The sequence below is a fragment of the Acanthisitta chloris genome, unplaced genomic scaffold (genome assembly GCF_000695815.1).
Source record: "Acanthisitta chloris isolate BGI_N310 unplaced genomic scaffold, ASM69581v1 scaffold2465, whole genome shotgun sequence".
Taxonomy (NCBI): domain Eukaryota; kingdom Metazoa; phylum Chordata; class Aves; order Passeriformes; family Acanthisittidae; genus Acanthisitta; species Acanthisitta chloris.
This window is the reverse complement of record NW_008675175.1, coordinates 12,713-27,079: the sequence shown is the minus strand read 5'-3', so window position 1 is coordinate 27,079 and position 14,367 is coordinate 12,713. Positions and strand designations below refer to the sequence as shown.

The following is a 14,367-nucleotide window of genomic DNA, read 5'->3' as shown; positions in this document are numbered from 1 at the left end:
TACTTCTCTTCTCCATGCCATTCCCTGTCTGAAGCCAACAGATGACAGCCTTACATTTCAGAAACTAATATAAACACTCAGTATTTTATTTTTAATCATTATTTATTATTTTTATTAATTTTCAGTATATGCAATATATTCCTGACTTCTAATTTGCATGACAACTGAAGGCATAGGCACATGTCAAAGTGTATGAAATAATGTAATACCTTGGTCTCATGAATTATGAGACTTAACACTGCACTTTAGGTCTTGTCTTATTTGGGTGGTGCATGTGGAAAAGCAGAGAAATAAACTGTATTTTACCTCTTGTGATCATGTGCCTTTCTCAAAAGGGAAAAAGGGATCACAGTTCAATATTAACACGTAATCCCTGTTTACCCTCAACGTTTCTCCTTACTTTTTTTTTCCTGTTGTTGCTATTCTCAGTGAAACTTGAGCATCTGGAATAGCATTGGGATAAAGCTCAGTGCCAGTGCACACCCTGTGACAGCCAAAGTGGAGTCCTAGAGTTGCTGTGACTAGCCTTGGAGGACAGTGTGGAAAACATTGAAGCTTCATGCACTTAGACAGATCTGCAGGTCTCCACAGAACTGTCTATGTTTCACCATAGGCATGGCTGGGGCCATGGCTTGTAATACTGACTTTGCAGTGTGACTACATGTCTCTGGTTCTTGGGAAACCCATGGTACCAAACAGATGGAACCAGCACTGTCATCAATGCATAAAACCCTCATATTCTATGGCAGTATCTCATAAATGGTCTGAAACACAAAGAGCAGCTCATCTATCTGAAATTTAATTACTGGGGAAGACTAGAAAGTAATTATTATAAACCACTACAAATGATTTAATTACAAGAGTATGAAAGTAACTAAAATAGTTCTGAATTAAAAGGTGGTGTCAGAGCAGAGAATAACACAGACTAGGAATGCTTTCCAGTCCTTACAGAGATTGGAGATAAAATTAGGACATAAAATTCAACTTTTTCACTGTGCTGCCCACTGTTAAGCATTTCAGGGTGCATAAGACATGAATAACAAATTCATTTTAAATCATACATGTAATTCACTTCAAGTACCAAATTCACTCAGATCCATCATCTTTCATGGATTCAGCTGTTTACGTAGTCACATACAGTAGCAGTCTTAAAAGTTGTTTCTATTTTTGGTTCAAGTCTTTCCATTTTTGTTTAGTTAAATGAATGTTTTGAAGAGAGACCCAAAAGCCTCTTCTATGTGAAGGCAGGTCTTAACTAGCCATACCTTAGGCCACAAAATTGAGAAGTGCAGGAATTGTTATTCACACTACATTTTGAATTGATTCTGTAAAAGCAGGTGATAGATTATTTTCTGCTGTGTATCTCTCATGTGTGATGTTTGACCTAAAAAAAAAAGGAATCTCTCACAGGGCTATAAATAATGCATCACAGTCATTAAATATTGATATGGCTTATACCATTCACAGCTGTGCAATTAGGTTAGCTGCTTAAAAATAGCTTCTTGTATATTACCCATAATAGGACAGTGTTTACATATTCTCTTTGGAAACTCTATTAGTTAAATTTAAAGTTGATGTGTGTTTGTGGGACTGTTTGCTATGTCACTGGACTTGTTCATTACTGTCACAGAAGTCAGTAACTCTTGCTATAAATACCCTGTCCTGGACACAATTCTGCATTCTTTACTCATGTATCTTAGCTTTCTATATTTGTCTAAAACACAACTATTTTTAGGCTTGGAGAGACTGAATATCAATAAGAAGAAATCTGGCATTACAGGAAGATGCTGTAGGATAGCATCATTCTTAGATTAATCAGACTTCACTAGTCTCACATTTCTCTATTCCAATGACACAGATGCTTATAGCTAAGCACTAGCACTAGGACACGAGGGAAAAAACAGTATGGTCTTTTTAGCCTGAAATATTGAGTTGCCACAGCTTTTAAAATCAGATCTATTCCTAACTTCTTGAAAAATAAAATTACTATAGCTATGGACATGATTCAGTGGTGCATTACTTTAGCTTATCCTGCCAAAACTCAGTCTGAATTTAGCATAGTTACGTAGATGCAAGTGAGGAGAAGCATAGTGATAAATCAGGCTGAAGACTCCAGACATTCTCAGATAAGCAAGAAAAGTTTGCACTCCAGGTGGATTTTCTTTTTCTTTTACTTGCAAATGTTTGTGAAAAGTATAGTTTTTCTTCCTGTATCTGGAAGAATAGTATCAGAAATGTCTCTTATCACAGCAATGCACATGTATCAAAAAACCTAAAAAGTCTTATGTAATTTGTATGCATTTTACAGCATATTGGATTGAAGTAATTTTTTGGAAGTCATCATAATCTAAATCTAAAAAAAACCCCTAAAGTTGAAAAATATTTAGTAGCAAAAAAAAGGAAAAACGATAGTCTATATAGAATACTTATTATAAATTGTATGTTTTCCTTGCTCTTGTTTTAATCCTATAAATTGTTCGCAAAAGCCTCACCTTCTTTCTTAGAACCTGGAAGTACAGTCCATGTTCCAAATACAAGAATAACCATAGAAACCAGAAAATTAATTCTGATTAATCATTAATTCACATTCAATTGCCTGTTATTACTGAAACTCTATCAATTAAGCTTCCATGTTTTCTCCCATTTTAAAACCTCCACGTTTTCAGGGAAAAGGACCTATTTTATACTGCACAACAACTCAAGTTGTCACTTAACCTACATTTTAAACTAGCATTAAAAGAGGATTGGATCTTAAATTCAGAGATGTTGCTTTATCAGAAAACACAATGCAAAAGATTGGCTACCAAGAAACAATAGAGGGAAGGTGGCAGAGGAAACAGTCTATGCAACTTTACCAATGCCAAACAAAGGTGAAGCCAGCAATGTCCTGATGAAATCACCTTCCCTGGGGCCAGATTATTACCTGCAGAGACTAAGGAATTTGCTGAAACTCTGAATCTAGATCTCTGCAGTCCTGTGTCTACCTGGAGGGCTAAAGCCCCCTCTCTTTTCGCTAAAACAAGCTCACATTAGGTTCAGGCTTGCGTTTTCCCTCCCACTTGCCCTGGCCGCAGGCAGCAGACTGAGTGGGTCCAACCAGGTCAGCAGAGCAGCACCAGCCCACACTGCATCTGAGCTCACACAGCCCTGCTCACACTGCCCTCCAGAGAAATGTGTGCCTGCTAGCTGAAGTGCTAAGAACAAAAAGGACGGGTGACACGGATTTTACAGTAATAAGTCACATAACTGGATTCTCTTTTGAGAAAAAAACCCATGGATTCATTAATAGAACAATTTCTAGTCATACAAGCACCTTTAAACTTGGTTTTCAGATTTTATTATGAAAGTTATATTCTAGTAACACCACAAGTGGAATCTCTTAAAAAATGTGCAAATCCTCTTCAATGTGAATCTAGGTTGCTGTTTTGTTCGTGAAAATAATCCATATCTGATTTCTATTCCAGATACGGAATTGACCAACTGCATGACATGGTCCATTTTCATACACTCCATTTTCATACACTTATGTTTCATTGTTCCATACTGTGAGCTTCCCTCTGTATTTTCCAGGTCCACAACCACTAGTGCTCTGCACATTTTCCCAGCCAAGCATCTGGAGAAAGCTATTTAATTTCTCAAAGGTTTCTTATTAAGGTGGGTTAGTTGTTTGGGGGTTTTTTTCAGTAGTTCTTAGATGGGATTAGTAGAAACAGAAATAAATGTTATTTATTTTACAGAACCTGGTCACAGAGATTATGTTTAGTTCTTAAAAAGATACCAGGTATATTTGTGAATTTGTAAATTTGTGAATTCCACTAAGAAACTACTGAAAAAAATTCAAGTGAAAAATCAACTAGTCATGCTAGGCTTTCTATAATGAAATAAAATTAATTCACTGGTAAAAGCCACAGGAAAAATAAACTTCAAGTACACTTGCAATTTTTCACTTTTTATCAGAATATTGTTGAGATCTTCGGCAAATAAAAATTAATGGAAAAACATTTTATTTAGGCTATAAAAAAAATAAGATGACAAAGAGAGAAATACATCACTTGTACTGCAAGAACATGTAATTATTTCCAAGCTGCTGGGGTCTAGTTAGAGCATGTTTGGGGTAATATGCTGAAAAGTTGTCAACTCAAATGTATTGTCACTCCAAAGTCATTAATTACTGTTGGGTCTTGTGTCAGCCAGGAGCCAATAGTGAACTATTGGCATTACTCTCATTTAGATGTTTCTATCATGTGTGTGTTACTACTCTGACTGAAGTAGGACATTGGGTAAATTGTAACAGACGTTTCCTCTGACATCTGCCAATAAATCGCCAAAGAGAGAGGGGACAGCTTTAGCCCCAAACACCCCCAGAGGGAGGGATGGTTTATTAGCCAGTCAAGTCTAGAAGATGACCCTAATATAACAAAGGGCTTATACAAAATATAACAATATAACAAACAGAGAGGAGAGCAGTGGTTTCAGGGCAGGATGCCTCAGGAGACCTCAGCAGGGAGACTGGTTGCCAGAGCTCTGCAAGTGGGGAGATGGGAGTAATTTCATCCCACAGATGGATGGCTCTCTCTGGGGATGAGCTCTGTGTCACAGGCCCAGAAGACATGCTGGGGCTTTCTGGGCTTTTGTTCTTTTGTTTTGTTTACATCCAGTGGTGTAAAGCACTAACAAAGACTACCTGGAACTCATTATGTCAGGAATTGAAAGTGAGACAACTTGATATAGGAAAGGGAAAAATTTTGGTTATATTCCTTATTTTCTCACCTGTGTTCTTTATAAAAATGTATCTTTCAGGGTTATTAATGAATAAATGCTTTTCATTTCCTTTTACCTTGTCATTAGCCATTTAATGGGTAGTTGCATGCCTTGAAGGTAAATGGATAATGACAAGACATTTCTTACTTGGAGACTGGCAAATCTATTAATGAAGTCACCTGGGAAAAAGAAGTAGAATAGCTTCTCATCACATTAACATCTAAGTCCAAAGAATAACATAGCAGGCTGTTATTCCAATTACATAGACCATGAAGGAGAATTGTCTTTCACTGGTTGACAGCAACCAAGAAGTATGTGCACAGATACTGGTGGAATCTTGACAGTCATAGAAACTACATTACAGGTGCCGACTCTAAGGTGAATGAAAATACAAAACAAAATAAAAAACTGATGGTTCTTTATCCTTTTCTTTCCTCTCTTTCAACACAGTGTTCAGTGTTCTTTTTGCCAAACACAGTACACAACATATCACACACACAAAAGTATTTTCTGCTGGCTACAGTGTTGGAATGGTCTTCTAGCATGTTGATTCCAGCAATAATTCAATAATCTTATCTTCAGTTTACAAACGCATGGTAACTACACCAATAACTACAATGGAGGGAAGAACAGAAACTTAAATCTTACCTTAAATTTATCAACTTCTGCCTTCGAACATGTTGCATGGTAAGACAACACCTGCCCCAGAACAAAAGATAAAAAACCATTTTTGTAGACTTGACAAACAGAAATACCAGAACTCTGTACTGCAGTCTAATCAATTATGTTTGAAACAAATTTAATTAATATTTATGCGTGGTAATTCAGTTCTGAATGACAGCCTATAATAGTTAATTGCAGGTTATCAGGTATACACTTGACATTTATGTTGCAGGGAATTTTATAGGGAATCATAGAATTTTAGGGGTTCAAATGGACCTTACAGATCATCTAGTCCCAATCCCCTGCCATGGGCAGGGACACCTCTCACCAGACCAGGTTGCTTAAGGCCTCATCCAGCCTGGCTTTGAACACTGCCAGGGTTGGGGCAGCCACTACTTCCCTGGGCAGCCTGTGCCAGTGTCCCACCACTCTCACAGGAAAAACGTTTTCCTAATATCTAGCCTAAATTTCCCCTCCTTCAATTTGAACCAGAGAGGTTACAGTAAGTAGTTTAATGTTAGAAGGATTCCTACATTGTTCTCCTGGAGTTCTACAGTCAAAAGAGAACAAAGTTAATGTAAAAATAACAGTATAGATTTATAGACTTTAAATAATGCCTTTTGCTATACTGTAAAGCTTTAATGCCTGTACAAGTGGCACATCACTGCATCAGCACCTCTATACTATGCATGACATCCTCTTCAATGCCATTGAAGAGAACATGCATCAAATAAAATGCACAAAGTACTGCACACCTCCTCTCACTGCCTATAAGTATGCATCCATTTCTACAGAATACATTCTATCCTTATGTGATGATCCTAACATTGAACAAGCACTCCAGAAGGTTCAAGAGCCATCCTGTGTCCAGTACCCACCAAGGTCTGACTGTGCATGGGACAAGGCACTGGTCCATGAGGTTGATCACTCTCCATCAAGGACAGGTCATCCTCACCACACAGAAACACCCAATCTGCTCACATGCTAAAGCTTTGACATATGCTTCTCATCTTGAAATAGTTTTCCGCTATGAAGGTCTCTGTTACTCATACAAATACTCTATCTCAAAGGCCTCTGATTAGCAATAATTTGTGGCAATAAACCCCAAGATGTATTTACTCATCAGCTGTAGAAATGTCACCTTTAACAGGAATTCCTTCCTGCACCAGAAAAAAATAAATAACAGACACCTATTTATTTGTTCTGTCCCACATTTTACTTTCTGTAACTACATATACATCATATCCTTTCTCAAATAGTATCTATTTTTCTATCCAGCCATACTGTACCTTCTCTCAAACAATGGGAAGATTAGTAAAATTTTGTCTTCTGCTATGGCAGATTACACTTAATACCAAAATTCTCCTCAAGCTTCTCCTTTATTTGTGTTTGTTATATCCCTCTAGATTTTTACAGTATTCCTTAAATTTCTTATTCTAATCTTTTAATAATTTGCAAATTTTGTGTCCTTAATATAAAAAATAAGATTTAGCCTGGTTTTCATGCTGCTGTCAACCTTTCCCCATCATTTATTTACATATTGGTCTTTTTTGTCATTTTATTTGTATATAAATAAAATATATAAATAAAATATAGCAAATGTATAACATATATTTTAGATGCAACTTTCCACATATTAATATATAAAAATATTAAGCAAATAATATAGTTATTAGTCATTCTTGTGAGAATTCTATATGAAAAACTGTATTGTATATATCAAACTGATTTATTTTACACCTGATATCAGTGTAATTTTCAAGTGCCATTCATTGCCATTGAAGTTTGATACGTAAATACTAATGAAGTATTCTATTACTGAAAAATGTATTCACAGTCCTTCAGCTTATACCATTCTACTGTTCAGTATTTTGTGCTGTATATTCCATGACTTTATACAAATATTATCAAGTGCTGTTGCTCATTTAGAGAAAGAATTATTCTTCACTGAAGAATAGTGGCCATTTATCAAACCTATACTCTACATGCAAGCTATATTTTACTCTATGTGTTACAAAGTACTTTACAAGCTGTATTTTAAACCAAGAAATTTTAATTTCATTTTATTTCAGTAGCAAATAACAAACTTCTATGTTAACTTTTATCTCTGTGTATCTGAGTGTCATATCTGGCACTGCTTGTTTTTCTTGCCAGGAGAAGTATTAATTCTAAGGCTTCATATTGCACAAATATCTGGGACATATGAGGGCTTATACTAATTCATGTCTAAGAATAAGGGATCTTGCAGGAGGCCTGAAAAGGTAAGTTTTTAATGTCTCCTCTAAATGAATACATATAGAGGAATAATAAATAAAGCCACTTATGCTTCGAATGTTTTCTTACACAAAGAGTCTTACTGACTTCAAAATGCTTTACCATGTCTGTATGCATCACAGGATAGATCCTCAATACACAGACTAATATCTCCAACCCTAAAGCAAAGAAAAAAAAGCCTTTTTCATAGCAATCCAGTTTGGTTTGATTTTTGTTTTAATGGAGAGAAATTCATATCTTATTCAGGCCAGTGCTATTTCTGTGGTCCTTATTGCAATGACGGGTTCTGTATAAACTCAAAGGTGTTACATAGGCAAAGGGTACAAATATCAGGGATAACTAGATCATTTTATTATCACATGTGAAATTTAAAACAATGCTGAAATCTCAGTGATGCTACTCTTTCACCAGAGGAATGTTTTAAGATTTATCAGTCTTGCATAATGCCTTTTAAAAGAGCTGAAATTTAATTCAAACCATTCTTAGTTATTGTTTTAGTAGAAGTAATATAAATTTGTAAAGCTATACTGGAAACACCAGCTTTGTTCTCACCAAGATTATTTTCAATATGATTATGTTTAAAATCTCCAAGCTATAATAGAGAATAGTGCTATTTTTGACTCTGCTTATAGAAGTTTAAATAATCATAGATTTTTGAAATGTTTTGCATTTTATAGTTTATTGTACAGGAGCTGGTAGATACCATGAATGGAGGGGAGCTGAAACAGGAAAGGCAATTTCTACAAAGGCAATAGGCAAAAAAAGAGAAAGCTTTCCATCCATTTAGCTCCTCTATATGTATTTTATATACAGACATGATGTGTTGGAATGACAGGACCTTGCATTATGCATTGGCCTTGAACCACAGCAGACCTCTTACTGAGCACTTCCTGAGCTGCCATCCATCCTGCTTTTACTCTGTTCTAGCAAAGCTAGATAAGGGATCAACAGTTGTTACTTTTGATACTAAAAAACCCTATTGATGAGGATCACTTTTTAAAAATGTTTGTCCTTCACAATAAGTTTTACTTCCTGTTTACATCACTAGAAAAAAACCCAACAAACTATCTAAATATCAAACACTATGGACAAGGAAATACACATAATGCCTAGATTAATTCCTACACTCACATCTCTAAGAAACTAGGTGCTCCATCACCACTGTTCCACCTTCTAATGTAAAAAGCAGAGGCATCACACAAGATAATTCAGGTTCAAAGTTACTTAAGCTATGCATGAGCTCTACAGCTAAGTGTACCCTGGGAAAGTTTCCCTTCAGCACTACCTTATTAAGACAACACTCTTAAGGTGCAGAGAGGTAGGTACACAAAATTATGCTAGCTACAGGAAATTCAGAAGCATTAAGCTCCTTTATATATGACACTTATGAGCAAGAAAAGGTTTCATGAAGATGTACACATACATCAAGAGCCACAGACTGTTTTGCCCAGGATTTCTTCACTTGGTCATACATAATTGTGTTGTTGATACCCAGGCCACAAAAAATAACAAAAGCCTAAAATTGGAAAAGAGAAAAAAAGGAAGTCAATTATAAATCAATTTTAATATAAACACAAAGATGAATGCTGGCTTAATCACTAAAAGGAATTGCATGGAAATATTAGGAATAATCATGCTTAGACAGGTTATTTTAAGAATGCAGGTAAATCACTGGCCTCCAGATGAGAGAGATTAGAGGCAAGAAACTTGTTTTAATGAGGATGCAATCTTATGAAGCGAGGAGTTCTCAGAATTAATATCAAACCCAGAAATACCAAACCCTGCTGAAAAAATATGTTCATGCTAAAAATCATAATGTCTCTTACTTCAAACAGTCGCTGGTCAGCATCGTCAAAGGATTTCCCATCAAGCCTGTTCAACACTTGAGCTACCCCTTTAGAAAGAGTTAATATGAATTATAATCTTCATTCATTAATTCACAATGCAGACTATTTTATTCATTGGTAAAATGCAAAATACATCTTTCAAACTGAAAAGCAAAACTGTAAATATTTCTTCATTAAACATTAAACAGCCATAAACATGCTGATTGTTTTGATGCCAGCATTCAGTTTTGTTACTTTCAACTGTCATTCTTTACTCTCTAGTACAACACTGCAAATCTAAAAGTTACTCACAATGCTTTTCACAAAAGGTTAAAGATCTGTTTGGGAAAGAACTTGAGCACTTTGCTAACATCAATCCTTAAATTGTCCTAGCAATTTGGACAATTTGCTGAATCGGTACCTTCATTCCTAAAATCTTAATTGGTTTAGCATCACCTGAGTATATAAGTCTTTCTTTTTTTTACTCATGACTGGTCCATTAACTTACTGAACCAATGGAAAAAAAATGCATTTTCCTTAAATTACTTGAAAAAGTGGCCAAAGCTCTTGTCTGTGGCTGAAGTAATACTAATTTCTACTGCAACAAACTATTCTATTTCATTTAGCTACAATATGCCCTTAGAAAAACACTCCAAGAGTCATCAGTGGTCAAGGGTTCAGATTCTTTCTACTTTTTTAAGATAATGCACACTTCACAACGAACAATGAGATGTATTTTTAAAGGACTCAGTTCTCATATCATCTCTCCTAAAGAAGCAAATCCTGCATGACACCAAGTGCCTTCAGCAATGCACTACTGATCTCAGCTCTCACTGAGAGCGACAACACACAGGCATCTAACTCTTGCCCTGAGCGTTTAAATTGCTATTCTGTTGACATCAGCTCTTCTGTGGAAAGTTAGCAGAAGAATCTGACACTGTTATTTACAAATGGTGCTCCTTTTTGTGCCAAAATCAGGAATATATAAAATAATAACACAGGACCAACTGCAGGTGTAGCATAGCTGGGAAGCATCTTATCAGCCATGCAATAAAATCCTGTCACATCCTGATTCAGCAAACACAACTGCAACAGGCAACTCTGACAGCTGCCACAGCCCCTCCAGTAAGTCTTCCCTGACTGTGTGTATTATTAGAGGGAACTGACCACTTTGCTTGACTGCAGAAACAAATGCCAGAGTTGTATACTGAAGAGGGAGACCCAAAAAAAATCATCAAAGCATAACAAACATTTTCTGCTAATATTGTTTGAACTTCTGTTTTCATCTCATTAAAGTTTCAGTACAATATATAATGTAACAATGACACAATTGGGAAGCTGAAAAAGTCCATACAGTATCCAAGTCAAAACATCCCTTCTTGGATACTTAGCATGCATCCTAGGTACCGTAACTTCATAACAATATTCAGCTGGGAAAAAGAAGAAAAAGGAACATAGAATTAAAAAGACAGAACGAAATTTACATTAGAGCAGAAATTACGCAGCTATGAAGAAGTTCTTACCAATTATTTGGTGGGTGCTGTTCCATATAGGAACACACAGAACAGATCTTATGTGAAAGCCAGAAATTTGGTCAGCCTAAAAGGTAGAAATGAGAGCTTCCATTAGTGGTAGGTGCCATTTGTAGCCTTTTAAATTGTAATAATAGAAATGTCAATTGTAATAATACAAATGTCATTCCATATGGATCAGCTCTCGCTCATAATCTGCTGACACCTCATTCACAGTAATCAAAAGTCAAAAGGATTATCCTAAAAATTGGCAAAGAAAATACAAACATCACCAGGTTTGCCACCAAAAGCTTGCCCTATTTGTGATCTGTCATTAAAGACACACTGCAATTGAGGCAATGTCCAGACAAATCCTGGACCACCTTCACTGGTGGATTACTAGAGACAACTTCCACTGAACAAGTGTGCCTTAGAAATACTCTTCCCAACTGTCAAACTGAAATTGGACTTAGCAAAGCAGCTTTAAAAGACTTACAGGAAATATGCATTTTCAGAAGAAAGGAAAGAGTAAGCAGGGAATTGTGCAGAAGTGCAAGTTAGTAAGAAATGGAAGGATGGAGTCAAACCCAAGATTTGATATAACTGGTCCTTTCTGTTCTGATGACAATTTGCTGCCTCATTTACTGTTTTCTATCTAATGTATAAAACTTCAAAATTTATTATAATTGTTGCTGATTCTCTCTTTTCTACAGTTAATAAGCTTTATTCTTTAGTGGCATTGCTGCAAAACCTGATGAACAGGAAATATTTTTTCCAAAGAGATTAGAGAGTGGTATAAGCCCACTCACAGAAGATCAGATGTTCTCTTACTAAAACTGCCACTGCTACAGACATTCTGTATTAGAAGAAAAGTAAAAGACCAGCACTAATTCATATACTGAAAGCAGGATGGGATCACTGTGATCTCCTAGCTAGCAAAAGATATAACTCAGGTTTTAACTAGATTACTGCTCATTTATACGTACTCAGCACTCATCATTCTAATCAGTGTGGAGTGCCACCTAAAATCCTTGGGAATAGGGGAGAAATTGCTTCAGATGTATATCTTAAAATGAACAAATAAATACTTTGGCATTAAATTCTTGGAGAGTGAATTGAAAATTGAGCATCAACATTTGAAAATGACAATTAGTGTTCTGAGAAAAAACTGTTTTTAACAGAAGCAGAGAACAGAATCTCTGTTCATAACTACGAATGTATGTTTGATTCTAAGTCATAAGGGATTATGTTCCTCTTACTTGACTGTAGAAATAATTGAATGCAAAAACTGAATTCAGGAATTAAATTTCCATAGAAACCCATCAAAAAAGAAAACTATTGCCTTTTGTATTGTTTTTATTGCTCTTTGTATTGTTTTATTTTTCTCTATATAAACTGGGCAGTCTGTCCAACTTGGAGAAGACTAACTGCGAAACAAATAAGAGACAGCTGAATTATTCATGGCATAACAAAAGTACAACTGCAAACACATCAAGGATTGGCATGCTTTATATTAGCATATCTAAAGACCCAAAGCATTAATTGTACTTATTAAAAGTCTGAACAGAATAGCATCAATGCAGCTCTGACAGCACACCCCTTTTAATTTTCTTGTTTCAACAAATTCTCCTGGTTTGAGAGATAATCACTTTAATGACACATGGAGTAAAATGGGGACCAAGCAAACTCTCAACATGAAACACTTCCAAGTGCACTTATTGTAGTAATATATTTTAGAAAGCTTCCTGACCAAGGTTGTCCACTGATTAATGTGCTGCCCAACAGCTGGCCAAGTCCCCCACAGTAATACTGTTTCACTGCATAGAATTCAGTGAAGATGTTGCCCTTCTGTATGCCTCTAACATTTATTTAGATGCTAAGTATACATATACATTTTTAGCTGTAGCTACACCTTTCTAACTGAGGCTGGAATGAATACATTAAGATACATAAACAACTTTTATTGGGAGTGATATGTACCTTGAAGAAATAACTAATCCAGTGTGTATCCGAGCAAATTAAAAGGTTAGTTGGCTGAGTTAGATCACAAATGACATTTGTCTGTCTTGATATCAGTTGTTTACACTCTGTGTGTGTACAGCCCCAGTCACCACAATGGCTAACAACAATGGTGCTGCTAATACTGAACACCAACACATTTTCAGCAATAAAAATCAGCTTGCATAAATATCAAAGCACTTGGTAGAGGAAGTTATCACTTATAAATAGGACAAAAAAAGAATAATGGACAAAGTAACTGCCTAAAGTCATTCAGTGATCTGTGTTTACTGTCTAAAGTCATGTCAACACCAGAAGACCGGAAGGAACACATAATGGATAGATAAAATAATTCAAAATAAATATTCACTTGGATATAATGATAAAATTCTTCTATTTGTTGCAATGTCAGAAAAAGAAGCACATTTACACGTCTCAAAATCTCTTACTTCAGCATCAAAGCGAGGATCCTGATAGGCATCACTGATGTTCACTGGGAGACCTGTGGAGGCGACGAGTTCAGCAATGCTATTATTTATTAGCCAGTCAGAATAAGACGATGATTTCTCCATGCTGTCTTTGAAACTATCAAAATGTATAGCAAGGGAAGAAAAGAATACAGTCAATGTTACTTGGAAGTCCAGCATGTCTTACAGGCATAATCATAGGAACAGCAGAACCATTCAAAATTATTAACGGTGATTAAGAATTAGCTGTGGAACAATGATTTGATATATATTGAAATGGTACCTCAAAAATTCTCTCCTTTACACAATTCTTTCTATTGAAAATAGCATTGGTGTCCAAAGTAAATAAAATATTTAATAAATATATGGATTTACGTGATAATCAAAGTAGGATTCTGTACCAAGTTTCTGCAGGACACAGGCCTGATCATCAAAACCAATCAGTCCTAAATAATGTTTTCTGTAGAACTACCTGAGAGTATATAGTATTAAGATTTTAGATTTTTTAATTAGTCTAATAATTTGAGGTATTTTGAATTCATACTTGCAACAATTTTCCTGTCAAAATGTCTCATTTAAAAAAATTTTGGTCTGAAATGCCAGACATGAATGGCTGAAGAAGGAGTCATGAAGTAAATCTTAAAATTGATCCTGTAACTATTCTGCGGCAGGTGGAGCCAAGCAGTCATAAAATAATGAAGACTTCCTTTTTGGGGTTTTTTGTGAACCTGGCTGAGCTTGTGCCACAATTACTGAGGGGCTAGAAGCTATCAGTAAATGGGCATAACACATTATAATTACAGGCTCAGACTCAATTTACCACACTCCACCACAGCGTCTCCAGAAAATTCAGTATCTACACATACC

At 35.8% G+C, this 14,367-nt stretch overlaps 1 protein-coding gene across 1 annotated transcript in view; it reads right to left on the bottom strand.

Annotated features, from left to right (window-relative positions):
- The window catches only part of PDE11A (phosphodiesterase 11A), a 75,754-nt gene that overhangs the window by 51,222 nt on the left and 10,165 nt on the right, over positions 1–14,367 (bottom strand). The window contains exons 4-8 of the mRNA XM_009075611.1: positions 13,483–13,618; positions 11,048–11,123; positions 9,525–9,592; positions 9,122–9,214; positions 5,410–5,460 (exon numbers count right to left, since the gene is read on the bottom strand). Coding sequence (XP_009073859.1) covers positions 5,410–5,460; positions 9,122–9,214; positions 9,525–9,592; positions 11,048–11,123; positions 13,483–13,618 — 424 coding nt within the window. The remainder of the gene's footprint in view (positions 1–5,409; positions 5,461–9,121; positions 9,215–9,524; positions 9,593–11,047; positions 11,124–13,482; positions 13,619–14,367) is intronic.